General features: G+C 56.8%; 1 protein-coding gene across 10 annotated transcripts; it reads left to right on the forward strand.

The window, feature by feature from the left end:
* Window positions 1-26576, forward strand: SPIRE2 (spire type actin nucleation factor 2). 10 transcript variants are annotated; one of them, XM_067718124.1, is made up of 15 exons: window positions 10-410; window positions 8323-8363; window positions 12644-13003; window positions 15581-15661; window positions 15748-15912; window positions 16703-16766; window positions 16884-17072; window positions 17161-17330; window positions 17946-18123; window positions 19106-19200; window positions 20295-20429; window positions 20521-20588; window positions 24546-24573; window positions 25177-25292; window positions 25521-26576. In XM_067718124.1, the coding sequence occupies exons 1-15, from the start codon at window positions 140-142 to the stop codon at window positions 25741-25743; spliced, it is 2184 nt and encodes a 727-aa protein (XP_067574225.1). In that variant the 5' UTR covers window positions 10-139; the 3' UTR covers window positions 25744-26576. The 10 variants fall into 10 exon arrangements, with proteins under 10 accessions (XP_067574231.1, XP_067574232.1, XP_067574225.1 ...); XM_067718125.1 differs by having other exon boundaries at window positions 12-410; window positions 16884-17063; XM_067718126.1 differs by having other exon boundaries at window positions 16-410; window positions 16680-16766; window positions 16940-17072.
* Window positions 26577-26776: the final 200 nt, after the last annotated feature.

Consider the following 26776-nt stretch of genomic DNA (forward strand, 5'->3'; position numbering starts at 1 on the left):
CGCGCTGGGCGGGGCCCGACGATGACAAAGCAGCGGCTGGCGGCGCGGGATCCGCCCCCCGCGCTTCTCGGGCGCGTCGGCCCTGGCGCGGCTGTTATGGAAACGGGCTGGGCGCGCAGGCGGCGATGATGGGGCGGCCATGGCCCGGGCCGGCAGCTCCAGCGGCAACGCGGCAGCGGGCGAGCGGGCCGGGGGCGCTGGGCGGCCAGAACCGTGGGAGCTGTCCCTGGAGGAGGTGCTGAAGGCGTACGAGCAGCCCATCAACGAGGAGCAGGCGTGGGCCGTGTGCTTCCAGTGCTGCCGCGGGCTGCGGGGCGCGCCGGGCGGCCGGCGGCGCATCCGGGACACAGCGGACATCCTCCTGCGCAGGGACGGCTCGGTCAGCGCGCAGCGGGAGCCCGGCGCGGCTGGTGAGGCCGGTGGCGGGGGGCGGTGTCCGCTCGCGGGGAGGGGCTGAGACCCTCCCTCCCTTTGCTGGACCTGGACCCGGACCCGGCGCCCCGCTTCTGGCGCCTTCCCTCTGTGGACCCGCCGACCTCTCCCATTTCCGCGCCCTCCCTCTGCCGCACTGGGGGCCCCTCCTCCGCCTTCTCTCTCTACGAGACTGGAAGGCCCTCCTTCCTCCTCTCCCCTTTCTGGATTGGGAGCCCCCAGCAACTCTCCGCTGGGACGCGGACCTCCGCCCCTTGCCCCTGCTTTTCCTCTTTCCCTCTGCTAGACATGAAAGTCACTCTCTCGACCTGGGAACCTCACCCCCCGCTTTCCTGGATTCCCCCCACCTGAAACCCATCTTAACATCAGGGCCCGCTGCTGGCTGGAGAGGAGGGAGGGGGTTTTGGCTCCTTGCCTGAGGCCCTTCAGCAGGGAGACTGGACTCTGCCCCTCCTACCGCGGTTCTCCCCACCTGGGCTGCTTCCTTTTTCCTCTGGGGGTCTGCAACCCTCAGACCTTCCCACCCAGTGACTGGTGGTGTGGATCCTTGTTGGACTGGTAGGTACAGGACAGGCGCTTAGGCACGAAAGGAAACACGTTTTTCTCGGGCTCGTTTTCCGTGGGTATGAGGATTTAACAGAGAATGTGTGAAATTTGGGGAACAACTTGCTTAGTGTTCTGCTCTGAACCATGAACGGGAACCAACAATGAAGCCCTTGAAAGGTACTTGAAGTCTATGGAGAATGATGAGTTTAAGTGATTTGTAGCCTCTTTAAGAAAAAAGTTTTCTTCCTGGAGAAGCAGAGTGCTGGGACGGAGCATATGACGATATTACCCCCAAAAGTGATACCCTTGGGGAAGCACACAGGCCAGCTGTGTGTGCTGGAGGGGGTGGGTTTGCAGAAATCCATGGGCAAACTCATGGAGGTCTGGGAAGGACCAGGGCAAAGCTAGCCAGAAGCGACAGCTCCTTCGGTAACAGGGAGGGGTCCGCGGAACCTCTCCCACCCACTACGACCGACACTATTTCTCCACAAGCTCCTTCTCATCTCTGAACCCTGCTCCCACCTCCCTTAACACCTCAGCTGTGTGACACTTGAGAGTTGCTCTATTTTCCACAAAAACACTTACTTGACAGGAGAAAATAATAAGAGCTGGACCCAAACAGTACTGTTCCCATTTTACAGTCGGGTAAGCTGAGGCTCAGGCTTACCCATAGTCACACAGGAAGCGGCAGGATTTGGATTCAGCCCTGATGCTCTCAATGCCTGTGTCCACTGTCTTCAAAGGCTGGGCTGAGAGCACGATACAGGATGGCCTCTCGTCATCGGGGGGGCCCTGGAGTCTGCATATTCACCAAGAGCTTTTCTCGTAAAGCTGTATGTCCTCCTTAAAAGACCTTCCCTGTGGCCCTCCTCATCCCTGAAGGCACACAGTGTAACCCAGGGGGTGGCTTCTGGCACCGCAGAGCAGTACAGGACTATAATGGGCCTGCCTGGTCTGACCCTCTGATTTTAAAGATGGGGAAGCTGAGGTACAGAGTGGTAAGTGGTTTGCCACCAGTCAGGTGCAGAACTGAGGGGTCCCTGCATCTCTGACTGTGGGGTCAGTACTCTCCACAGTGGACCACAAGGGCCATCCTCGGGTGCAGCGGTCATCTGGTTCTGTCCACTTCTCCAGACCCGGTGATGTGTCAGCCCCTTCTTCCTGGTCCCTGCAGGCCCAGCGGCGCTTGTGCTGCCTTCATACAGGTCGACTGGAAGTCCAAGGCTGCGCTTCAAAGCTCACGTGTGGCCACTCTCCACTGACCTGTATGGGGACGTCCCAGCCCACGACACAGGGGCCCAATTTCATTTTCCCTTAGACAGGGTCTTTGGTTTCTGTCCATAAACACGTCTTGTAAAGGTGGAAGAGGTTTGTGACTTGCTGCCTCTTTAAAGGTTAAGAAAAATAGATTACCCTGAACTTTCTCTTCTGTCCCTGTTGAGCTTTTGTGAATCAGCTGAAACTTTAGACCAGCTGTCTCCCTAAGGTAGCTAACCCAGCGTTTCTCTGGGACTTGAGTGATTACTGGATTCACTGAAAGATGCGTGTTTATCTCGTGCTGTAATCGCAGTTGAGAAGAAGGTTCCCATCCTCCCTCAGGAAGTTCTGGTAAATGTAGGCATTAAGTCAACGTTTAAAATAACTTTAAACAAAGCAACAACCAGGGACTTCCCTGGCGGTCCAGAGGTTGAGACTCTGTGCTTCCACTGCAGGGGGAGCAGGTTTGACCCCTGGTCAGGGAGCTAAGATCGCACATTCTGCGTGGCCAAAAAGAAGAAAAAAGGAAAGACATCAACAACCAAACTAAACCTGACTTGCGGGGGGCCGGAGGTGTGGAGGAGTACTATTACTTTAGCATAGGAGTGGGAATACTTCCCACTTCCAGCTAAGCAGGGGAAGCTTACTTGAGTAAACTTCCTAGTCGGCAAGTCTGAAGACTTCTTCATAACTGCTTGGAAGCCCGCTTTTTCAAGTGGGAAAATGGAAAAACATGTTAACAGTGAAGTTATTTTTTTTTAATATTTTTTAAATTAATTAATTTACGGCTGCATTGGGTCTTCGTTGCTGCACGCGGGCTTTCATTGCGGTGGCTTCTTTCTTCGCGGAGCACGGGCTCCAGGTGCGCGGGTTTCAGTAGTTGTGGCTCGCGGGCTCAGTAGCTGTGGCTCGTGGGCTCTAGAGCGCAGGCTCCGTAGTTGTGGCACACGGGCTTAGCCGCTCCGCGGCATGTGGGATCTTCCCAGACCAGGGCTCGAACCCGTGTCCCCTGCCTTGGCAGGCGGATCCTTAACCACTGCGCCACCAGGGAAGCCCTAACAGTGAAGTTATTTTTAAGAGGCCATTATTAAAACCTCCTGATGGGGAAGGGTGTTTTGTTTTGTTTTTAAATTGAGGCAAGAAAGTCCATCAGGCATCTCTGCAGTGCGTGTGCTGACCATCCTCTGAGGCAAAGCCCGTTCATGCAGCGTGGCCAGTGGTCAGTGGTCCTGGGACACTTTCAGTGGCATTTGTCCGCCTGATGCCTCCAGGGCAGGCCCGCCAGGACACTGCCTGCTCCAAAGCAGCTCTCGGCTGTCACCTTGCCTGAGACCTCCCATCCTTCCAGCCGACATTTGCGGGGAAACAGCATACTTTTCTCCAGGCACCAGGCTCTCCACCGTGAAAACCCCCTTGGGCAGGTGGAGGGTGGGCGCAGGGTGTCGATGGGGTTCCTTTCACCTCCGGCCTTCTCCACTCTGCTTACGCTAATTTACACATTGCCCTGCTTTTCTGGGGTTTTTTCTTGTCAGTTTTGATGCTGGAATTTTTCACAGGCCCCTCTCTTCACGCTTGGGTGCTCATGCGACCTGTCCGCCAGGTCACACCTGCCCCTGCACCCCTCTTCCCACTCTGCCCTTTCCTGCCTGTAGTTCTGACTGGCCCTTCCAGGCCCCCCCCTCCCCCACACCAAGCACCGGGCCCTGTCTCCAGGGTGAAGCTTCCCCCGTGCAGCCCACCGCTGCCTAGAGGCGAGGCCTTCCCAGTTCACCTCGCGTGCAGCCCTGAGTGCCAAACACCGAGACCATTTAGTTTGTCCTGTGTTGGACCTTGGCACCCCTGTGTCATGAGCTTCATGGGGCCCGGTTCTCTATCTACCTCTTTACCTCCAGCCCAGTAGGTGGAGAAGTAGCAGTGCTGGGGCCCCCACTTCTCCTGCATAAACTGGGCTGAGAGTGGCACATGCCCAGGGAGTGGGGAGGACTCATGAGGGAACATCAGTATGGAGCCCACATCACCCTGGGCCCAGGGATCTGTGCACACAGACACAGAGACACATGTGCTGCTGTTTCTGTGCTGCTGTCACTGTGTGTGTACGTGGGGCCGTCTGTGCTCACTGGAGATGCCCCTTCCCACGCCTCCTGGCCCAGCACGTCCCTTCCCAGGAGCTGAAGGGGGACCCCTGGTGTTCCAGGCAACCCTGCGTGTCCTGTGGGCTCCGGGCCCTCAAGGTGGACTTGCTGGGCCTCACTGGGAGATCGCCTCCTGAGTGACCAGGGACTGTCTTTATAGCTTGCCTATATCTTTTTTAAAAATTGTATTTATTTTTGGCTGTGTTGGGTCTTCGTTGCTGCGCGCGGGCTTTCTCTAGTTGCGGCGAGCGGGGGCTACTCTTCGTTGCGGCGCGCGGGCTTCTCATTGCGGTAGCTCCTCTTGTTGCAGAGCACGGGCTGTAGGCATGCAGGCTTCGTTAGTTGTGGCACGTGGGCTCAGTAGATGTGGCTCGTGGGCTTTAGAGTGCAGGCTCAGTAGTTGTAGCGCAGGCTCAGTAGTTGTGGCGCACGGGCTTAGCTGCTCTGCAGCATGTGGGATCTTCCCAGACCAGGGCTCAAACCCATGTCCCCTGCATTGGCAGGCGGGTTCTTAACCACGGCACCACCAGGGAAGTCCCACCTGTGTCTTTTTAAGTGGCTCTCCACACAGATGGACATACAGGTGAGGGCTGAGTGTCCAGCAGTGAGAGGAGAGTAGGGGCTGGCTGGAAAGATGAAATCCTGCTTCCGAGGAGAGCATACTTCGCTGAATCTCCTCCTGGCAGCCAGAGTGTTTCTGGTTGAAACATTTTCTTTGAACCAGGTCCTTCCCGTATGGCTTTTGTCTCCTGCTTCTTGACCCCCCCACCAAAGCTACCATGCACCCTTGCTGTCACGCAGGGGTCCTCCTGGGCCCTTTGCTCCTGTGGGGTCACACAGTCAAGATATGGTCCGGGGATGCAGCGGTTCCACCTTGCCATCCTGGGAGACGGGGAGCGAGGGAAGCACTGCTGTGAGCCCATCCTACAGACGAGAAAACCGAGGTTCAGGAAGCAAAGCAGCCATGCAGTCACCCTCGGGGAGAGGTGGGGACGGCGCTGGCGAGTAGACTCAGCCTTAGCTTGCGCCCACCCCTGCCTGACCTTGGGAAGTTACTTAGGCCTCTGGGTGCCTCAGTTTCATTCTCTGTGCAGTGGGGCTTTGATAGCAACTGCCCCAGAGGCCATGTGGATGTTTGGGGAGCCTTGGGGCATACCTGGCCCCGGAGGCGCTGGCTTGTGGGCTGTGATCCCGGTCCCCTGTGCACCTCCCCAGACACAGCTAGGGAAGCAGCTCCTGCAGGTTCACGTGCTGGGCCCAGAGCAGGACTGCGGGAGTCAGGGGCCTGGGCGCTGCTCCACTGCACAGTTCTTGATGGGAAACATCCTCCGCTGCAGAGAACACCAAGCACCCCCTTCAGAAAATGGGGCCGAGGGCTGAAGGCACTGCATGGGGCAGGTGGGCGTGCGTGCGTGCGTGCGTGCGTGCGTGTGTGTGCAGGCGCGGGCAGGGTGTGACTGTGTGAGCTGGTGTGCTTGTAGATAGCATTGAGATTTAGTCTCACCTCTGAGCAAGGATTACCTCACAGGAAGGCAGTCCCTCGACAAGCTGTGTTCCCTGTTGGGACACCTGTGAGATGCCTATGCCTGGGGTCCCATGACAAATGACCCCACGGTACGCTCAGCCCACCCGGCCCTTTGCCAGTTCTGCCCCATGCTTCTAGGAGAGGCTTCAGGTCTTTGGGGTCCCTGGGGGACCCGTGTGCCCTGGAGGCTTCGCTCATGGGGTATGCAGCCCAGCCTCTCTGCCCCTATAGGGCCCCACTCCTGCTACCCAGGTCTTCACGCAGAAGGAGTCCTTGGTCCCCGGGACAGCATCAACGGTTCAGTGCCAGGGCCACGCTGTGGGGGCCCACAAACGGAGCACTGGGCACTGGTTACTCTGGTCCCAGGACGTGGCCATCTAAGCAGATACGCCAGTGAGTGTCAGATGCTAGGGTTTCGCTGTGATCCTGTTAGACTCCTGGGAGGGAGTTTGGCCTCCGGGTACGGCCCAGTCAAGGAGGAGGTGGCTTGGAGTTGGCACCCCTGTAACTGGGCAGATGGGCCTGTCCTGAGCCCAGGGCGCCTGAGCACAGGGTGCCCACCACCGTGTCAGCTCCGCCCGGAAGCCCCAGCTCCACCTTTTGTTAGCTGTGTGGTCTTGGTAAATCTCTGTATCTCTCTGAGCTCCAGTTTCCTCCTCTGTAAAGAGGGAGGCGTGGCGCCAGCCTCCACGAGGAGTCTGTGCCGGCTGCAGCCACGGTAAGTCATCTGCTAGCTCTGCAGCAAAGCGCTGGGCACGGAACCACCGTGGGGCCCCCCAGTCCTTGCGATTTAAAATACAACTGGGCTGGTGAACACCCACCTTCCAGACCGTGCTGGGTTGTGATGGGCGCTGAGGGTTGGCTGCCCCCTGCCCCCTTGAAATCAGGGAAACTCGGGGCCCTGGCACCTCCGGGAAGCACCTTTGTCAAGTGTGATCCCTCGCACCTTCCATGGCCGCCGTTCACAGCTACAGGCTTTTACTGACCATCCAACACCTGTATACGGCCAGCTGCTCGCTGGGAGTTAATGCTCACTGTTGCATTAACTCCACTGATGCTGGGCTGCAGTGTCTGCCATTATTTAATGGACCAGCCCGACACAAACGCCCTTTGTCTTTGGCGATCTTCCTGCCTTTTGATGGCGTTTTGAAAATATTTGCAGAGTCAGCAGGTTCGCTTAGCAGAGAATTTCACGGTTTGGGTTTTTTTTTTTGTTTTTTTTTTGCGGTATGCGGGCCTCTCTGTTGTGGCCTCTCCCGTTGCGGAGCACAGGCTCCAGACGCGCAGGCTCAGCGGCCATGGCTCACTGGGCTCACATGGGCCCAGCTGCTCCGCGGCATGTGGGATCTTCCCGGACCGGGGCACGAACCCGTGTCCCCTGCATCGGCAGGCGGACTCTCAACCACTGCGCCACCAGGGAAGCCCAACGGTTTGTGTTTTTTTTCCACCTCAATTTAAGGCAGCTAAACTTCATAGCCTAACACAGTTCTGCGTGCCTTATTCAAGGAAGGTGGTGGAAGGAGGTGGGTTTTCTGTGTCTCGTCCAGCCTGGCCTCTTGGGAGGCCCGTGGGTGGCTCAGGGAGTGACTGGAGCATAGATTCTGGGGTCCCCCAGCCTGGCCACAGCTGGCACCACCACTTACTAGCTGTGACAACTTGGGGCAAACGAGCTCACTCCCTTGGGCCTCTGTTTCCTCATCTGTGAAATGGGTACGAGAACCATCTACCTCCTGGGCTGTATAGCGGTTACACAACTGAGTACTTGTAAACATGCCAACTCAGTGCCATGTTTAACGATAAACCTAATAAAATACTTAGAGCCCAGTTCAGCACCTGGGTTTCGTCCCAGGGACTCTGAGTCTCTGGCAGAGACAGTCTGCGGAGAAATCCCCAGAGGTGGTGGCCAGACGCCAGCTGACCCAGCGCAGCTGTCGGGAACTCTGGAGCAAGGCCTGCCCTTTCCACTGCGTCTGGGTTTCTCATCTAGCTCTGATTTGGGGGTGTGCGGCTTCCGACCGTGAGGGCTTTCCCTGGGCCTGGCTGACCCGAGCTGGCCCCTGGCTACTTCCTCTCTCCCCTTTCACTCGTGCCCCCAGCCTTGCTTCCCGAGGGGGCAGGATGGACTCCGTGGCCCTGTTGGCTGCCCCCTCTGAGTGGTCGCTGTGCAGGGCGAGTAGGGGCTGTCTTTGCCAGCCGCCCCTCCGCCCCTGGGGCAGGGCTGCACGGCTCGCCTGGTGTCCAGCCGGGAGCTGGGCCTTGTTGGTGTCCGTCCAGTGACCGACGGCTCAGCTTTCTGGTTTCTGATGGAGACCTTGGGCGATGCGCTGTGTGCTCCTGGTGGGGGGCCAGTGGGGGGTGGGGGCCGGCCCCGTGTGTCGGGTCCCAGGGCCGCTGACGCTGGTCCCGACTGCCTCTTCTCTCCCCTTGCAGAGTCCACAGCGATGGTGTCACCGGCCAGCTCGGAAGCCCAGGTACTTTAAAAACAAACTCTACACGTTACAAGTTAGGTGTCTTGTATAACGCACTTAAAGTTATACAGTTGTTCCCGTGAGGCAGGACGCAGATAAATGCTCAGTGGCTTAGTGGAAGGGCTTGATAGGGAGATTGAGCCCAGAGGGCAGGCGGTGATGGGGGAGCCCGCCAGGGTGGTGTGGACGCGGTGGGCCCGAGGTTCAGGGGGAGTGATGTACCTCCCTCCCTCTCCCCTGCGACCCCCGGGCTCCTGGAGGGGCCTCACACTGACCCGAGGGAGGAGGGGGGGCAAAGGTGATGTGGTCTCCGGGGCCCCCTGGTCACAGAGTGTTGGACAGGAATTGGGTCCGGGGGACAAACAGGAAAAGCAGCCCACAACCAATGTCCCGGAGCCCCCATCCAACCCAGAACGCAAACCTCACCGGCAGGACCTCTTCCTGTGTCTCCCGTCCCATCTGCCCGCCCGCAGGTAATTGAATTTGATGTTTATCATCCTCCTGCCTTGTGAAAACCAGTTTTGTGCAAATACATATTTATATATTAAACACAGTGTTAGAGCAAGGGTGTGGGCACAGGCCAAACGAGGCTGTGTGGTTTGCTGTGTAGAATTCAGAAACAATAATAAAACCATCCCCAAGTTTTCTGACATTTTCTCATCGCCCCATGCTGGCCATTCTTAATAATGTCAGTGATAAGATACCCCTCTGGCTGGGGTGGATGCCCTGCTGTTTACACAGCATGGCTTTCCCGTGGGATTGCCGTGAACTCTGTGCTATACAGTTTTCTGGAATTTGAGGGGGAAAAGCCCAGCCACGCGTTTCCAAGAACCGATTTCACTGCTTGCCGGCTCCTGCTGCCGGGGCTGCCCTGCTGCCCGCAGGCCTCGAGTAGACTTGTGTTCACGACCTCCCGCTCCAAAGGAGGCCTCTTGTTAGCAGTTTTGAAACTATTTACAAGGAACTCTGTATGTAGGGGTCCAGTCTGCACCGTTCTGCCTGGAGCCTCATCAATCAGCCTGAGAGCCCCACCCGAGGAAGTGGGGCAGGGCAGTCCCCCGTGCGGTTTGCCTAGATTCTCACACTGGCCCTTCGGTTACTCGGGCCGGTCCCTGGGGCTGGCCCACTGGGCCTGCGGGTGCCTGGTTCCCACGCTGCCCGGGCAGGCGGGGTTCAGGGTTCTGAGGCTCTTGGCTGGCTGCCCAGGTTTTTCCTTATGGGGAAGCCGGTGGTCTTTGCCTCTGAGAAGCTTTTAAGGAGCAGCTATCAGATAAGAGACTGCAGTGGAGTTAACCCTTTCACTGATGTGATGCCCGCACGGGCCTGCGACCAGGACCACCGGGGGAGGCTGGGTGGGCGGCAGGCTGTGCTGCGCTGGAGCAGGGGAGCTTTGCTGCCTGCCCCACCCCATGGGGCACAGTGGCCTCCTTTGGAGAGACTGAGTCAGGGCCACCCCTGTGGTTGGCGGGGGCTGTGAGGTCCCCCCGGGGGGGTGGGAGTGGAGTTCACTCTCCCCTACCATCTCCTTCCTGGCCCCCACCTCTGAGCCAAGAAAGGACCGCTGGAAATTTGTGTAAAGTGGGGCCCTCGCCCACCCAGCGGTCCTGAGGGGCATCCAGGCGCTTTCTGGAGATCCCACTGCCGCAGGGACTGCACCAGCCACGGCCTGGCCCTTCGGTCACCTGTCAGATGTGGCCGGCCTTCGGCCTTTGGGCCTCTGACTCATGGTTCTAGGGTGCGACTTGGAGCTAGGTCTGACCCTCGCCTCCTGAGGCAGAGATAAGACATCTCCAGGCTGGGAGTGCTGTTGACTTTTGCTGGAACTTTTCTCCCACTGGGCCCTTGCTCTTCCCACGCGTCCAGTGTCCCGAGCCAGGCTTACGCCCCTAGGCCCCCTCCAGGCTCAGGGTGTCTTTGGAGGCGTTTCTGCAGGACAGGGAAGGCCTGTTCTCGTGCCCTGTCCCCTGCACAGCACTGACACTCGCGCCTGTCCTTCAGCTCTGCTCCAGCCCACTCCCTTGGGGCCCAGGGGGGTAGGATCTCAGGAAAGAAGAGGAGAGGCCAGAAGGGCCCCAGAGGCCAGGTGGCCCGCACGTGCCTGGTGAGGGTGCAGCTCTGTCCGTGGCACAAGGTCTGGGCACCGGCTGCAGGCCAACCCGACCCCCAGGCCAGCGCGGCCATCCTGTGCCATTCTGTGTCTCTGCCCCACCTGTGAAACCAGAGGTTACCTCAAGGCTTGTGGCAAGGTTGAGTGGCAAAGAGCTGTTGTCATCTTGGCATGTGCGTATCTTCTGCATCATTGTCCTCAAGGGAAACCACGAAAGCAGTTTCAAACACAAAAACAAAGTGCGGTGCACACTGGATGCAGCTTCCTTAGTATTTTTTTTTTTAAGGATTTATTTATTTATTTTTGGCTGCGTTGGGTCTTCGTTGCTGCGCGCGGGCTTCCTCTAGTTGCGGCGAGCGGGAGCTACTCTTCGTTGCAGTGCACATGATTCTCACTGTGGTGGCTTCTCGTTGTGGAGCACGGGCTCTAGGCGCACGGACTTCAGTAGTTGTGGCATGCGGGCTCAGTAGTTGTGGCTCGCGGGCTTAGCTGCTCCGCGGCATGTGGGATCTTCCCGGATCAGGGCTTGAACCCGTGTCCCCTGCGTCGGCAGGCGGATTCTGAACCACTGCGCCACCAGGGAAGTCCAGCTTCCTCATTCTTATTTCTTAGGCTCAGCTGCGCCACTGGCTGGCGTGGAACTGCTTTCCCCTTGGTGCCTCCCTGTCGAGCAGACCCGCGTCCCAGGGCCACTGTGGGGTGCACACGGCACTGGGACAGATGACTGTCTTCCACAGAACCTGGCTTCCTAGATGTTAATGGCAGTCTGTGAAAACAGGGTTGCCCACCAAGTAAAATTGAAAGCAGAGTGGAGAGGTCTCTCTACCGCAGGACTCATGTTTCTAATATGCTAATCCACTTTTTAAAAAACTTATTATGGGGCTTCCCTGCTGGCACAGTGGTTAAGAGTCCGCCTGCCAATGCAGGGGACACAGGTTCATGCCCTGGTCTGGGAAGATCCCACATGCCGTGGAGCAGCTAAAGCTCGCGAGCCACAACTACTGAGCCCACGTGCCACAACTACTGAGTCCATGTGCCACAACTACTGAAGCCCGCGTGCCTAGAGCCCTTGCTCCGCAACAAGAGAAGCTGGCACAGTGAGAAGCCCGCGCAACGTGACTAAGAGTAGCCCCCACTCGCCGCAACTAGAGAAAGCCTGCGCGCAGCAACAAGGACCCAACGCAGCCAAAAATTAATTGATTAATTAATTTAAAAAAACTTATTATGGAGAAAGAATTTCAAGCATATACAAAGCCAGCAGAATAGCATGGTGGGCCCCCCCGCAGCTAAGGACACACCTGTTCCCTGCGGGCCCCGCCCCTTCCCTCCCCACCTGCCCCCTGGTGACCCCACCCTGCTCCCCGTCCTCAGGTACAATTACTTTTTAGGTTTTTCTTTTTCAGGTTAAATTTACATACACTGAAATTTACATGCAGCTTAAAATACTGAAGGGAGGGGATCTTGCTTTTTGTGAGTTCCAGTGTCAAACTTTATCGAATAAGCTAGTCTTTCTCTTCTGATTTAAAATATACTGTTACAGCATATGAAAAGCTAATGTTTCACTAGGTTGCCTCTCTGTCTTTTTTTAAACAAAGCCGTTGGGGTAACTCACATTTGGTGAGTTCTGACCAACGTGTATACCATGTAAGCGACACTGTACTCAAGAACACAGACCTTTTCCAACGTTCCTATGCTGCTGCAACCTCCACCCCCCATGCCGGCTGGGAGCCGTGGGCCTGCCCTTGGGGACTGTAGATTTGTATGCGGAGCCCAGCAGCCTGGAGTTCTGGCTCTGGGCTGTGCACGGGGGTCAGGGCTCCACACGGCTGCCCAGCTCACGACTAGCGTGGATACACGTTTTTCCTCTCTCTTGGTTCAATTCCCCAGAGAGGAGCTGCAGTCCCGTGGCAAAAGCGTGTTGGATTACAAGAACTTGCCACACGGTTTTCCACAGTGGCTGTGCTGCACGGGGAGCACCCTGTTCCCCGTTTGGGTGACCCTGGGCGCATCCCCAGGGAGGACAGCTGCTGTTCCATTTCACCATTAGAAGCCGCGCGGTGGTGACTTTCTCCTGCGGCAGCTGGGACCCCGGCCCGCCGCCGGCCCCCTCCCGGCACCCCTCCAGTTCGTGTGTGCCCTCCCTGCCTGTTTGTGACCGCGGGCCCCTGTCCCGCAGGTGGTTCAGTCGCTGGGCTTCGCCATCTACCGCGCGCTGGACTGGGGGCTGGCGGAGCACGTGGAGCGCGAGCTCAGCCCGCAGCTGGAGCGGCTCATCGACCTCATGGCCAACAGCGACTGCGACGACGATGGCGGTGGCGGGGCAGCCGACGAGGGCTACGGGGCCCCCGAGGAGGAGGAGGAGGCCGAGGGCGGCCCCCGCGCCGTGCGCACGTTCACACAGGCCATGCGCCTGTGCGCCGCGCGCCTGACCGAGCCCCGGGGCGCTCAGACCCACTACCAGGCCGTGTGCCGCGCACTCTTCGTGGAGACGCTGGAGCTGCGCGCCTTCCTCGCCAGGGTCCGGGAGGCCAAGGAGGTGAGTGGAGACTGGGCGACGCCCAGGCCGTAGGGACCAAGGACATGGGGGCGCCAGGCAGGGGCTGAGGGCGAGGCAGACGGGGCACGTGGGGGCGGGTGGAGCAAGGGGTGGGGCCGTGAAGGCGCCTCCACCCGCAGAGGCGGGGCCAGGAGGGCGGGGCCCGGCTGTCCCTCCCCAGTCCCTGCCTCCTTCCCTGTGTCCCTCTGTCCGTCCACAGGGGGTGGAAATCCTCGGCTCGCAGCTCGCTCTGTGTGGGAGTGCCCTGAACGCTTTGTAGGTTTTAGCTTAACCCGCACACCTCCTGTGTACCCGGTTTTGCACAGGAGGGAACTGAGGCTCAGAAACTTATATAAGTGGCACCTTTGCCCCGTGACCTCACTCCTGTTGCCTCTAAGTTAGTTATTAACTTCTCGGATCCCCATGTTTGCATCTGCAAAAGGGGCTGTGCCTCCTGCCTCCGGCTCACCTGCCCAGGTGATGGTTCCTTCCGAAAATAGGGTGCAGAGGGCGGCCCAGGACCCATGCAGAGATGCCAGCGTGCTGGAGCTTTGGGGAGGTGGGCAGTTCAGTGAGAGGACACTCGCCCAGGTGTTTGCCCCGCTGGTGACAGTCTGCTGTTCCCCTCCGCCTCCCTCCGCGGTTATCACCCTTTTTCCGGATGAGCAGTTGGAAAGCCTCTGAGAGGCTGTGTCCTTGCCCCACGCCACAGCTAGTACAGAGCAGAGGGGGCCTGACCCGGCTCCCAGCTGGCCTTCTCCCAGGGCTGCTCTGCTTCTTCGTGGTCTCAAAGTCACAGGAGGTGACAGTCTCCGCCCCAGCTCTCCCAGCCTCTCCCTTGGCAGGAACTGAGGTGTTTCCTTGAAACGGGGGTCACAGCCCACAGGGACCCCTGCCTTCCACCAGCATTTCACAGATGAGAAAAAGCAGAGATTTTTGGAGAGGTCGGGAGGTATTTTTGGAATTAACTGCTGCTGGTCCCTGATTCCACCCTGGCCCTTGTGGGCACGTGTCTCTCGTTTCCTCTGACCAGGAAGCGTTCCTGCGCAGCTCCTCTGGCTCTGAGCTCGAGCAGGCTCTCAGGGTTGTTTTGATCGATGGGCCTGGGACCCAGCGCAGGACAATTCGGATGCTCCTTGAGCCACTTGGCCCTCATCTACAGCCCAATCCTAGCCCAAGGGGGGGTGGCCCCTCTGCACAGCCTGTGCCTCCGAAGCCCCATCCCCCTTCTTCCCTCCCCACGCTTCCCCGGCATCTCAGAGATGTCCTTCCAGTGCTCTCATTGTGGATGGTCCTAATGGTTTTCTGTCACCTGTCCTGTTGCTGAGGTCAATTCCTTACCCAAGCAATAGAAGCTCTTTGTTTTAGGAGCAAACAGCTCTAGACTTCAAGCAGTTGACCCAAGAGAAGTCTGGGAAATTGGAGGAGGTGGTGAGAGGGAGGCTGTTGGTGGGGCGCAGCTGGGCTGGCATTTAGGGCAGAAACAGCCTACTCAGGGGGCAGGTAGAGATACTCCAGGAACGACAGGAGACCCACCTTCCTGCCCTTTGCAGAGACCGCCAGGTCACACGCAGGTCTATTTTTAGAATCACACACCTTGTGCTTCTCAGAGACTTGGCAGAGTTTTCTAGAGCGTCCAAAGCAGTTTGGCAAGTGGCTTGGGGTGAAAGCCAGGGTAACCGGTTCTGTCTGATTTGGGGGATGGGGAGGGCGAGGCTGTGCGCCAGAGGCAGCTGCTTCTCCAGGGAGGAAGATTGGAGGAAGAACGGCAGCTGCTGCGAAGATCAGGGCAGCGAACCTAGCAGCTTCTTCCCAGATTCTCAGCACAGAACAGCTGCCCCACGATCCCCGGCATCCTTCTGGGGCCTCACCGTGACGGCAGCATTTTCCCCAGGCCGTGAAGTCCATCCCTGTGACTGTTTGCCTTGGCCTGCTGAGTAACTCACCCTCTCGGCTGTCCACCCACCCATCCAACTACCCATTTATTGATTCATTTATTCATTCAACCAATGTTTAAGACCTAGCACATGTCTCACACAGTGCTAGGAGCCAGAAACACTAAGATAAAAAAATAAAAGCAAAAACAGAAAACGTGGTTCTGGCCTCATGGAGCCAACCATTCAGACAACAATCAAAGCAGCAGATAGATGTATAACTGCAGATGGGATCCTGTGCAGAGAAGCGGCCGAGGGTGTCCCATGAGGGTGGGTGTGCTTGGGGCCCGGGGGCCCTGTGAGCTGAGGTCTGAAGCCCTCAGTGAGGGGGATCAGTGAGGGAAGGGGGCAGATTCTACTGCAGCCAGGAGGTACTGTGTGGGTGCTACGTGGAGGTTGTGCTTTCTCCCCTGCCCTTGCCTGGGAGATGCGGCCACAGATAGCCAGTGGGACTCCAGTGTTCCCGTGGGGCTCCAAGGCTGATGGCCTGGTTCCCCCAGATATCTTTCTGAGCCCCAAAGCCTTGTCCAAAATGCCCACTTGTCCCTTTTGTAGCTGGTGGACCAGTAGCCCATGTGGGAGACAGGCCAGCAGGGCCCACATCCCCACAGCTGCTCTTCTCCCCTTTCTCCTGGACTTACAGATGCTGCAGAAGCTTCGGGAGGATGAGCCGCAGTCAGAAAAGCCCCTGATGGAGCTCGACAGCCTGGGGCGCACGGACTGGGTAAGACGTGGCCCCCGCTGGCCCGGGGCACAGCCCGGGAGCCCTGCCCGGGGCTAAGGGCCATTTTCATCTTCTCGGGGCCCCAGGCCCGACTCTGGGTCCAGCTCATGCGGGAGCTGCGCCACGGAGTGAAGCTGAAGAAGGTGCAGGAGCAGGAGTTCAACTCCCTGCCCACAGAGTTCCAGCTCACCCCCTTTGAGATGCTGATGCAGGACATCCGCGCCAGGAACTACAAGCTGCGCAAGGTCATGGTGCGCCCCTCAAGGTCATGGTGGGCCCCTCAAGGTCATGGTGGGCCCCTCAAGGTCATGGTGGGCCTCTCTAGGCCATGGTGTGCCCCTCAAGGTCATGGTGGGCCCCTCAAGGTCATGGTGGGCCTCTCTAGGTCATGGTGGGCCCTTCAAGGTCATGGTGGGCCTCTGAAGGTCATGGTGGGCCCCTCAAGGTCATGGTGGGCCCTTCAAGGTCATGGTGGGCCTCTGAAGGTCATGGTGGGCCTCTCTAGGTCATGGTGGGCCTCTCAAGGTCATGGTAGGCCGTGTTGAAGGGGGTCCACGTTCAGCCCCCCTCTGCTCGCTGGAGCCCCTGCTTGGTGTGCTGGCCACTGAACTGGGGCAGACGTGGCCCGGAGTCATGTGGTGCATGGTCCTTTCAGGGACACAGTGTGACAAGGGCAGGGAGAAGGGGACCAGGGGCAGGAGCTGAGGCTGCAGGATTGTCGCATTTAACGCTCACATAGCCCCTGCTGTGTGCCAGCATCCCTGAGAATCTTAAACGTGCGAGTTGATTTCATCGTCATGACAACCCTTTGAGCTGGTGCCGCTAACCCCCATTTCCACATGAAGAATCTGAGATGCAGGGAAAGCCTGTGGTCAGGCCTTGAAGGCCACGGCTGCACAGCCACTGAGAGGGAGGCTGGAGTGAGGTCCAGGCGCTGCCCATGGCTGCATGAGCCCCTCTCAAGGCCACAGCCCTGGCAGGTGGGCCCTTAGCCTTGCTGCCCTCACCCCACACACAGGTCAACGGGGACATCCCTCCCAGGGTGAAGAAGGATGCCCACGAACTTATCCTGGACTTCATCCGCTCCCGGCCTCCGCTGAAGCAGGTACCGGCTCCCTTGGGGCGTTTGGAAGGTTGGTTCTGGGGCGCTCACTGCCCCAGGAGCACACAGGGCCTCCATGTCCGACCTTGTGATGCCGTGGGCTCCGGATTCCTCATGCAGGGTTCCTCCCCAGCTTGGGAGTCGGCCCCCACCTGGCGCTGCCACACCCCCTGCAGGTCTCAGAGAGAAGGCTTCGCCCCTTACCCCAGAAACAGAGAACGCTGCATGAGAAGATCCTGGAGGAGATCAAGCAGGAACGCAGGCTGCGCCCCGTGGAGGACAGGCACTGGGATGGGCGGGGTGAGCGGGGTGAGCACGGGACACCCCCTCCTCTGCCCCTTGCCTCCCCTCCACCCCCCAACCCGTCCTGTCCTGCCTTACCTGCTGCCTGCCCCAGGGTTCGGCTCTCTGCCCTGCATCCTCAACGCCTGCTCTGGGGACGTCAAGTCCACTTCCTGCATCAACCTGTCCATCACGGATGCCGGGAGCAGTGCCCAGCGCCAGCGGCCCCGGGTCCTGCTCAAGGCGCCCACATTGGCTGAGATGGAGGAGATGAACATATCTGAGGTCAGAGCCCACGGGTTCCTGAAGAGAGACTGAGGAGGAGGGGGGGGAGGGGGAGGAGGAGGGGAGGAGGGAGGGGGCAAGGACACAGCCAGCGTCCATCCGGCGTCCAGCTCTGTGGGGCGCGCCCTGCTTTGAAGCCGGTGTCCTGCTGTGGGGCTGGGTCTGCCCTGGGGGCAAGCATGGCCAGGCTCAGGACCCTTTCCCATCTTGGCGGCTCAGAAGGGTCACTGGGACGGTGGCCTTGAACCACTGTGGCCTCTGCACAGAAAGGTCTAAAGCAGAGTGCTCCGTCCTCCTGGGGCTGGGAAGCTGGGCAGCCCCCCTCAGAGGTGAAAAGCCAGCATGTCCCAGCGGGGCTCTGCATCCTGGCTGCTGCCCTCTGAGCCCAGAGACCAGGGTGGTGGCCACGTCCACGGGCCCCACCTGCCCCCCAGACCTGCCCTCCCAGGACTTTCCAGGAGCCGCAGACCAGGGTGTGGTTTTTGAGGCACCCGCCTCCCCCTGGCCTGGGCAGTGTGTAGCGGAGGCCCCTGTGCCCGACACCTTGGTCCAAGGACCGGCAGGAGGCGCTGGCAGGCAGAGAGGTCAGGGAGGTGCCGGCTGCCGTGTTCGCAGGAGGAAGAGTCGCCGTGTGGGGAGGTGACACTGAGGCGAGACCGCTCTTTCTCGGAGCACGACCTGGCCCAGCTCCGGAGCGAGGTGACCTCTGGCCTACAGCCCCCTGGAGGTCTGGAACGGGCTCGGCCGCGTGCGGACAGCGTGCAGTCCTGGACGCCCAGCACCCAGGAGCCAGGTGGGTGCTGCCCTCCCTTCCCTGGGCACCCTCCTGCGGGCGCCCTTTGCCCCTGCCCGGTCCCAGCAGCTTCAGAGGGTACAGGGAGCTCACACCTGCAGGAAGGGTATTTATCACCCCAGGCAGCCATCCCCCACCTTTCGAAACTTTATTAAATTAGTAATACACACTCATTGTAAAACTTTAAAAAAAAGTTCCCGTCATTCTATTACCTAGGGATAATTGCCGTTGACATATTGGTGTATAGAAAGAAAGCTGGATGGATGGACGATTGACAGATCCTTCTAGTGTTTCTGTCAATGGAGACGTGCCCACAGAGTAGCACACACCACTCTGGAGCCTGACCAGTGCCCTGGGTTTTGTCACGAGCCCTGCCCTTTCCCCGTCGGTCAGCACGCAGGACGGTACGGTTCTGCTGGCCACGCAGGGTTAGTTGGTCCCCTCCGTGGTGAAGGCTGGGCCCCACCAAGTGCCCCGGGTCACAGGGTTGCCACCCTGCCCAGTGCCTCCCACCAGGCATGGCCAGGCCCCCTTCTCTCCCCTCAGGGTCACCTTGAGCCCCTGTGTTGCTTTCTGGCCCCTCTCGGGATGGTCTCATGTGGTGGCTATGACTCACTCCTGGTGTGAAGAGGTCCAGGCCAGGCATTCCGTACCTCACTATCCCCCCATGGTGGAGGTGGACCCCCTCTTCCCCCTCCGACCCTCTCTGCCCCTCTGGGTCTCCAGGCAAAGGGTGGTGAGGGGTGCTGACCAAGGCTGCCACGGCCCCATCATGGGGCTCAGATACGGGCCCCTCTGGCCTGCCGCACTGCACAGGCCCTCGATGTGGGTGATGTGTCCTCTACTAGACCCCTCACCCCCAGGAAACCACCGCACCATCACCTCCTGCTGCCTGGAGGGCCATCTCCCCCTTCCCTGGGCACAGCTGTCCAACGCCAGAACACCTGCAGGTTGTCCTGACAGCCCCCGGCTCTTCTACCAGGTTCTGTCAGCGTCCAGTCCCGGCATGACCCCAGCTCCCCGCCACGCAGTGACCTGGGCTCAGTCGAGGACAGGCCTGGGGCCTCCGAGTGGCTGGTGAGTGACGGAGGCGCGGTGGTCCAAGGTGGCTGTGTTGGGCTGGTGTGCCAGCTGGGCTCAGGAGGGGTGAGGGCTCCCCTCAGTGGTGTGCGGGCTCCGCGCTCCAGCCACCCAACCTGGGCAGGTTGGGCTTTGCTGCCGCCCCCTGGACCTTCTGGGTACTGCGGCCCCCGGGGCCGGAGAGGGGCCTTGCTAAGGGGACAGCCCAGTTCCACCTCTGGGGGCTCAGGACAGGTGAGAAGCCCATCGCCCTGTGCCTGGAAGGCAGCCTGGTGACACTGGAGAGCACTTTCTCAGGTCTTGACTCTGTGCCGCTCCCTCTCGGCGCCTCCGTTTCATTGGCTGTGAATTTTGTCTGACTTTTCATTGTGAAGAGCTAACAGTGGCTGACGTTTTGCGGTCCCCACTTGGACCTGAACCCTGGTGCATGATTTTATCAAATGCGATGAGAACAGTGAGGTGCCTGGGGGGCCACAGGGCACCTTGCTGATGCTTTGAGAGACGGAGTTCTGTGCTAAGAACACAGGACTGTTTCCCTGGGGGCTAGGACAGGGTGTACTCGTCATGGCGGCCCAAAGGGCCGGGCGCTTATGACGAGGTGGACAGGTGCAACCACCTGACTGGCAGACCCGGGGTCGCAGTGGATGGTTGGCGCTGGGAGGGAGGTGGGAGCGGGGGAGGGTTCCAGGAGGAAGGGCAGTGGGCATTGGGACTCTGGCTGGCTCTGACTGGCCTGGTGTTGGCAGGTGGGGAGCAAGGCTGGAGGCAGATGCTTCAGGTCTGGGAGCACTGCGGACGAAGGTGGGATGGGCTGAAGGGTTACATGTGCAACGAGGCCATCGACGGGCTGGGGGCTGGCCGGTGGGGTGGGCGGGGCCAGGTCAGAGAAGCCTTGCCTGTAGCCATGCACAGAGAAGTCCCAGGGAGCGGTACGGCTCCCTGGCGTGGCCGAGCTGAGGAGCGGGACGTATTATGGAGCTGCTGGGCTTGGTGGACCGAGGCCAGGGAGGTGCCAGGGTCCTCCGGGAAGAGGGGAACTTAAGGAGACGCCCTGAGAGCCTGAGACCGGCCCCTCGGGCCTCCTGCCATAGGAGTTCAGCCACCCCGTGGAGAGCCTGGCTCTGACGGTGGAGGAGGTGATGGACGTGCGCCGTGTGCTGGTGAAGGCCGAGATGGAGAAGTTCCTGCAGAATAAGGAGCTCTTCAGCAGTCTGAAGAAGGGGAAGGTGAGGGGCCCGGGGCTGGGGCAGGCGAGGGCAGGACCGGGCCTGGCGAGTTCTGGACAAAACTGGGCTCTAACCAGGCCTTTCCATGCAGATCTGCTGCTGCTGCCGGACCAAGTTCCCACTGTTCTCCTGGCCGTCCACCTGTCTCTTTTGCAAGAGGTGAGTGAGCCTTCTGAATGCACCTTGGCTGTGAATTAACATGGGAAGGAGGGGTAAGAAGCCTCTAGGCTTCTGTCTAGTAGAGCTTCCTGCGATTCTGAGGACGATCTGTCAGGCACTGTGAGTTGTGCAAGGAAGGGACAGAATTTTTTATCTAATCGTAACGGCTGAGCAGCCCCCACTTTCAGCCAAGGTGGGGTAACAGGAAGCAGGACAGGCATCTTCCGCATGAAACAGCCAAAAAGAAAGAAAAAAACCCCTCAAAGACATGAAACACTGGTTCTCAAGACATCGGGTATCAAGCAACCAACGGGAAGCAGACAGGGTGAGCTCTATCCTAGGACGGCCTCAACTCTGGACTAGGAGCCTATTCAGCTCCTGGGGTGGAGGAGCTAAAGCTGAGAACGAGGGCACCCGGGCAGCTAGTGTTCTCCCCTCTGGAGAGAGTCCTCCAGGAAGCAGGTCTCAAGAGACCTGCAGAAGGTCCCCCTTGAGTGTTCAGAGTTCTGATCAGCACATACACGCAAGGAAATTACTGAGGGTTTGGAAGGAATCATCTTGAAGCACAGATTGGCAAACTCCAGCCCATGAGCTAAATCTGGCCCACTGCCTATTTTATAAATAAAGTTTTATTGGAACACAGCCACACCCATCTGTTTATTATTCATTTAGTCACACCTAAAATGTTGACTATCTGAGCTTTTACAGGAAAAGTTGACTGACCCTGTCCTAAGGGTTTAAAGGAACAGTACCAGGAATAGTGTCTATTCCCACCAGCCATGGTGGAAAGTTGTGATTCATGGCTGCTGAGTGGAATACACAGGAAGGTCTTGCCTCACTAGCGGGAATAAGTGCCCCTAGACTGAGCACTGCTCCAGAACTAACAAATCACAAAAGCAAGACCAGAAAGGACCAAACTATTCCCAAGTATCCTGACAGCTTCCCAGAGCAAAACTCAAGAATAGGAATAAAAATATATCCAGCAGCCAGCAAGATGAAACGCCTGGCGTCCAATCAGACATTACCAGGCATGTCAAGAAGCAGGGGAACATGACCCATGACCCACATCACCCAGAACTGACACACATTTTAGGGTTAGCAGATAAGGACATTGGAAGGTTTTTTGTTTTTGTTTTTTTGGCCACACCGCACAGCATGCGGGATCTGAGTTCCCCGACCAGAGACTGAACCCCGCGCCCCCTGCAGTGGAAGTGCGGAGTCTTAACCACTGGACCACCAGGGAAGTCCTGTGGACATTAAAAGTTTTGAACTGCATTTCATATGCTGCCAAAGTTAAAGACATGGAAAAGGTAAAGGAGAGACAAATCGAACCTCTAGACATGAAAGCTGGAATGTTTGGGATGAAAATTACACTGGATGATTTATAGCAGGTTAGACATTCAGAGGAATGTGCAGAAGAAAAGATTAGTTAACTTGAAGACCTAGCAATAGAAACTATCCAAAACAAAATTACCCAAAACAAAAACACTGAGAGAAAAAATAATTTGAAAATGAAAAATGTGTTGGCAAGCTGTGGGATAACATTAAGAAGCCTAATATAGGTGTAATTAAAGTTCCCAAAGATGTGGGGGCAGAAAAAGTATTTGAAGAAATAACAGCTAAAAAGGTGTTCCAAATTTGATGAAAAATATAAACCTACAAGAAACTCAGTGAACCCCAAGCACAAGAAATATGAATAAAATCACACCAAGACACATGATAATTAAATTGATCAAAACCGGTGATAAAGAGAAATTCCTAAAGTCAGTCAGCAAATAAAGACATGTTATGTACAGAGAAAGAGAAAGATGACTGCAGGTTCCTCATCAAAACATTGCAGGCAAGATGTCAGTGGAACAACATCTTTAAGGTACTGAAAGAAGAAGAAGAAAAAAACGGTCAATCTAGAATTCTGTACCCAGCAAGAGGCAAAAGTAAAGATTTCCAGAAATACAGAAGCCAAAAAAATTCTTCACCAGCAGACCCACACTGGAACAAATGTTAAATGAGGTCTGCCACGTAGATGGAAAGTGACACCAGATGGAGACCTGAATGTACACAAAGCAATAAGAGCACTAGGAACAGCAACTCCTAACATATAAGATTATCTTCTTGTACCTCTTTAAAAGGTAAACCAATACCCAGCACCCAACAAGGTAAAATTCAGTGTCCATCATCCAAAGATTACCAGGCATGCAAATAATTAATAAAAATGTATTTTGGGGGTTATCACATATCTGTAAGTAAAAAAATATAACAGTAGCATTAAGACCAGAGATGGAGGACTGTAAGTATGCTGGTATAAGTTTTTATATGAGATGGTAAAATATTACTTGAAGGAAGACTGTGATAAGTTAAAGACTATCCTATGAGCCCAAAAGCAACCACTGGAATGGCTTGTATGTCAACAAAGAAGATAAAATGGAATCATAAAAAACACTCAATACAGAAAGCATAAACAGGAAAAGGGAACAAAGAACAAATAGGACAAAAAGAAAACAAATCACAAGATGATAGACTTAAACTCAATTATATCAACAATTACATTAAACGTAAATGGTGTAAACAATCCAATTAAAAGGCAGAGATTTTCGGATTGAATAAAGAAAGCGAGACAATCTGCTGTCTACAAGACATGTAATTTATTTTTAATTTTATTTTATTTTTTGGCTACGCTGCACAGCTTGCAGGATCTTAGTTCCCCGACCAGGGATCAAACCCAAGCCCCCTGCAAACCCAAGCATGGAGTCCTAACCACTGGACCGCCATGGAATTCCCAAGACATGTACATTAAATAAAAGTCACAAACTGGTTGGAGGGAGGTGGGTGGAGGAAGATACACCACACCAACATTAGTCTAAAGAAAGCTTGACTTGATATATTAATATGATACAAAGTAGACTATGGAGTAAAGAGTATTATCAGAGTTAAAGGAGTTCATTTCATAACACTAAAAGGAGGAAATAATCCTGAACATTTTCCACACCTAGCAAGAGATTCAATATACATGGAACAAAACATTGACAGACTGCAAGGAAAAATAGCTAAATCCATGCTTATAGTTAGAGATACGAAACCCTAAGGGTCTAGGAGGTTTGCATGACACTACCACCAACTTGATCTTAGCGGCATTTAGAGAAGCTAGACCGAACAGTGCGATGTATGTTCTTATCAAGTGCACGGAACGTGCACCAGAATTGACTATTCTGGGTCAAAACAAGTCTCAAAAATGCGGAAGGATTCATATCATACAAAGTATGTTTCCTGACCACAGTAAAATAAAATCAAACTAATACAGAGGTTTGTTGACGGCGAATTAATTATGGGACATCCATGCAAGAGTGCATGGTCCCTTGTTTTAAAAAATGAATTTGGACAATTTGTACTGATGTGGAGAAGAGCCCTGGTGTATCTTTATACGATAGTACACATGATACCCCATTTCATTTACTGTATTTTTACTTTAAATGTATGTTTTTGTTAATTTATGCTTAGATGTGGAGAATGGAAACTGCTGATAGGAGGGATCGTCTCTAGGATGGGCTTTACGGGAGAGGACTCGTGTCTAAACTAAAATTCTCTCTAGTGTTTGAATTTTTACAACAAGAAGGCATTTACTTTTGAAATCACGTATGGGAAATAAACACTGTTAATCACTGCTTAAAGATGGGCATCTCACTTGAGGGCCCTCTGGCTCTGACAGTGCTTGTGGAGAGAGGGGTCAGGTACCCTCCACTCCAGACCAGATGCTCCCCAGCAAGAGCGAGGAGGGGCAGAAGTATTTTGGGTGCAGAGCTGAGTAAAAAGAAAAGCAAGATTTGGGAGTAAAATGAAAGTAAAGCACTGACGTGGCCAGGGGTCAAGCGGGAGGCAGTGACAGCCTGGCCTCGCCTGTGTGCCGGGCGGGTGCTGGATCCCTCACAGCTGACACTGCAAACCCTCTTCTTTTCTCTCCAGAGCTGTCTGCAGTTCCTGCAGTATAAAGGTGAGGACCACCTGGGGTCAGAGCGAGGGCCCACATCTCTGCGGCCCGACCGGGCCTGTCCGGGGGTGGGCAGAGGCTCTGCTGTCTCCTGTCGGGTGATCCCTGCTCACTACTCACCTCTTCAGCTCCTTCCTCCAGAGCGATCCACTTCTACACTTCCCAAAACTGCAGTTTTTAAAGACCCTTGTAAATGGTCCCTTTTTTTAAAAATTAAATATTCTGTGTTAGTAGGCCAGTGCCAGGAGACCCGTCTCTTTCTCTAAAAGTCCTCCTTCTGACACCCCAAATTCCTTGAGTGTTTTTGGAAAGCCTCATTTTATAGCAGCTTGGGGTGTCTGCATACACGCAGGTGTGCACAGAGGTAAAGGATAATATTTGGAAGGATGTCACCCCTTTACACCTCGTCCCAGAAACAATCATCTGTTTGAGGGATTTTTACCACCACTATTTTCAAGCCCTTACTTTTCATGCTGCCACTTGGCTGTAGAGAGACCACCTCGTCAGTGTTAAGTGCTGATTACATACAGGCCGCAATGCTCCATCTTGTGTGTTGGCAGCTGCTCGGGGGGACCAGGGTGCCTGGAGTGTCTCTCTGTGTTGCAGATGAAGATGCCGTCTAAGAAGTTTGCACACATTCCCGTGTACACGCTGGGCTTCGAGAGTCCTCAGAGGGTGTCAACCGCCAAAGTCACGCTGGCACAGAGAAGAGACGCCTTCCAGTGCGTGCCTGCCCTTGGTGACGTCCCTGTGGTGGGCAGGCGTCACAGTCACCTGGAAGCTGGGTGGGGGCCTGTGTGCTGGGGTGGGGTGGGGCTGAGAGGTCAGAGCCCAGGACCCAAATTCCTCCCAAGGAAGAGCTGCTGCGGGATGGACTTTGCTCTGCCTGATGTGGGCGCGGGGGGATGTGGAGACTCGGGAGGACCCCTGACGGCCCCGTCCTGCCCCAGACCCCTGCAGGGGCCCCACTGGCGGAGCGTGGAGGAGGAGTTCCCGCACATCTACACCCACGGCTGCGTCCTGAAGGACGTCTGCAGCGACTGCACCGGCTTCGTGGCAGACGTGGTGCGCTCCAGCCGCAGGAGTGTGGACGCCCTCAACACCACGCCCCGCCGCGCCCGCCAGACCCAGTCCCTCTACGTCCCGAACACCCGGACACTCGACCTCAAGTGATGGTCGTGGGCCCCTGGCTGCGGCCCCCTGGCCGCCCGGTCCGAGGCTTTTCGGGGTGCCCGGGTGGCCGTGCTTCTGGGGAGGAGCCAGGCTAGTCCTGGACCAGGCGGAGAAGCCCCCGTCCTGGGGCACGGCGGCCCCCGGCCCTCGTGATGTGCATGTACATATATACATATACAGATACGTTTATATAATATATACACACAGCATATATATTTATATTCATGCTTCCTGGCCCCAGAGTTCATTTGGGGTCAGACTCACTCCAGGACCCTCCCTGGGGGAGGCTGTTTCCTCTCAGGATTCCTTGAGCAGAGCGGGGGTGGGGTGGGGGTGGGGCGGATGGGAACAGGTCTTCTCACTCAGATGCAGAGGGGGCACGTGGGCATACAGCAGAGGGGCTCTGGGGAAGAAGGTCCTACCCGCACGTTTTCTTTTCCGGCAGCTTCCCCTCCCTGGGTGGACGTCCAGGCCGGGACAGGGGTCCTTGGTCCCCAGGGGGCTTGGAGCACCCCCCTCGCACCTGTGCTCTCCTAGCAGGGCCGTGGGCTGCGGAGGCACCTGGGAAACCTCTGAGTGGGCTAGGATTCCCCTGTTGGGCATCCCAGCCCTCCATGTGGAAGGTCTAAGGCCAAGCTCACTCCCGGCCCCCACCTGATATCCGTACCCTGGCCATCTGCCACGCAGCCAGTATCGCTGGCCTCCCGCACTCAGAGGTGCGGGGATGGTGCTGGCCTGGGGGCCCTGGCGGTGCTGGCGGTCCTGGTACGGGAAGGAGCTCTGTAAATTGTACACAAGGCCACTGCTGGCCGAATAAATGTGGTCTCACAGTCTCCTGGCCGGGGTGTGCACTGAGAGCTCTGCAGTTGCAGGGGTGGGCCTGTGCTCCAAGGGCGGACACTGGGCTCTGAGGGGCCACCTGCCGCCTGGTGCCGTCATGACACGAGCGTGCTCAGGCCCACTCCATGATCTGGCCATCTTGGTCCTACAGCCGACAAGGGCTGTGTGTGTCTGTGTGACAGCCGCACAGCCT

Source organism: Pseudorca crassidens, chromosome 20 (assembly GCF_039906515.1).
Source record: "Pseudorca crassidens isolate mPseCra1 chromosome 20, mPseCra1.hap1, whole genome shotgun sequence".
Classification (NCBI taxonomy): domain Eukaryota; kingdom Metazoa; phylum Chordata; class Mammalia; order Artiodactyla; family Delphinidae; genus Pseudorca; species Pseudorca crassidens.

Coding starts and splice junctions, on each gene's coding strand:
- SPIRE2 (XM_067718122.1), top strand. CDS start 140: ATGGCCCGGGCCGGCAGCTCCAGCGGCAACGCGGCAGCGGGCGAGCGG. Junction 411..8,322: donor GCGGGAGCCCGGCGCGGCTG/GTGAGGCCGGTG, acceptor CTCCCCTTGCAG/AGTCCACAGCGATGGTGTCA. Junction 18,124..19,105: donor GCCCAGCACCCAGGAGCCAG/GTGGGTGCTGCC, acceptor CTCTTCTACCAG/GTTCTGTCAGCGTCCAGTCC.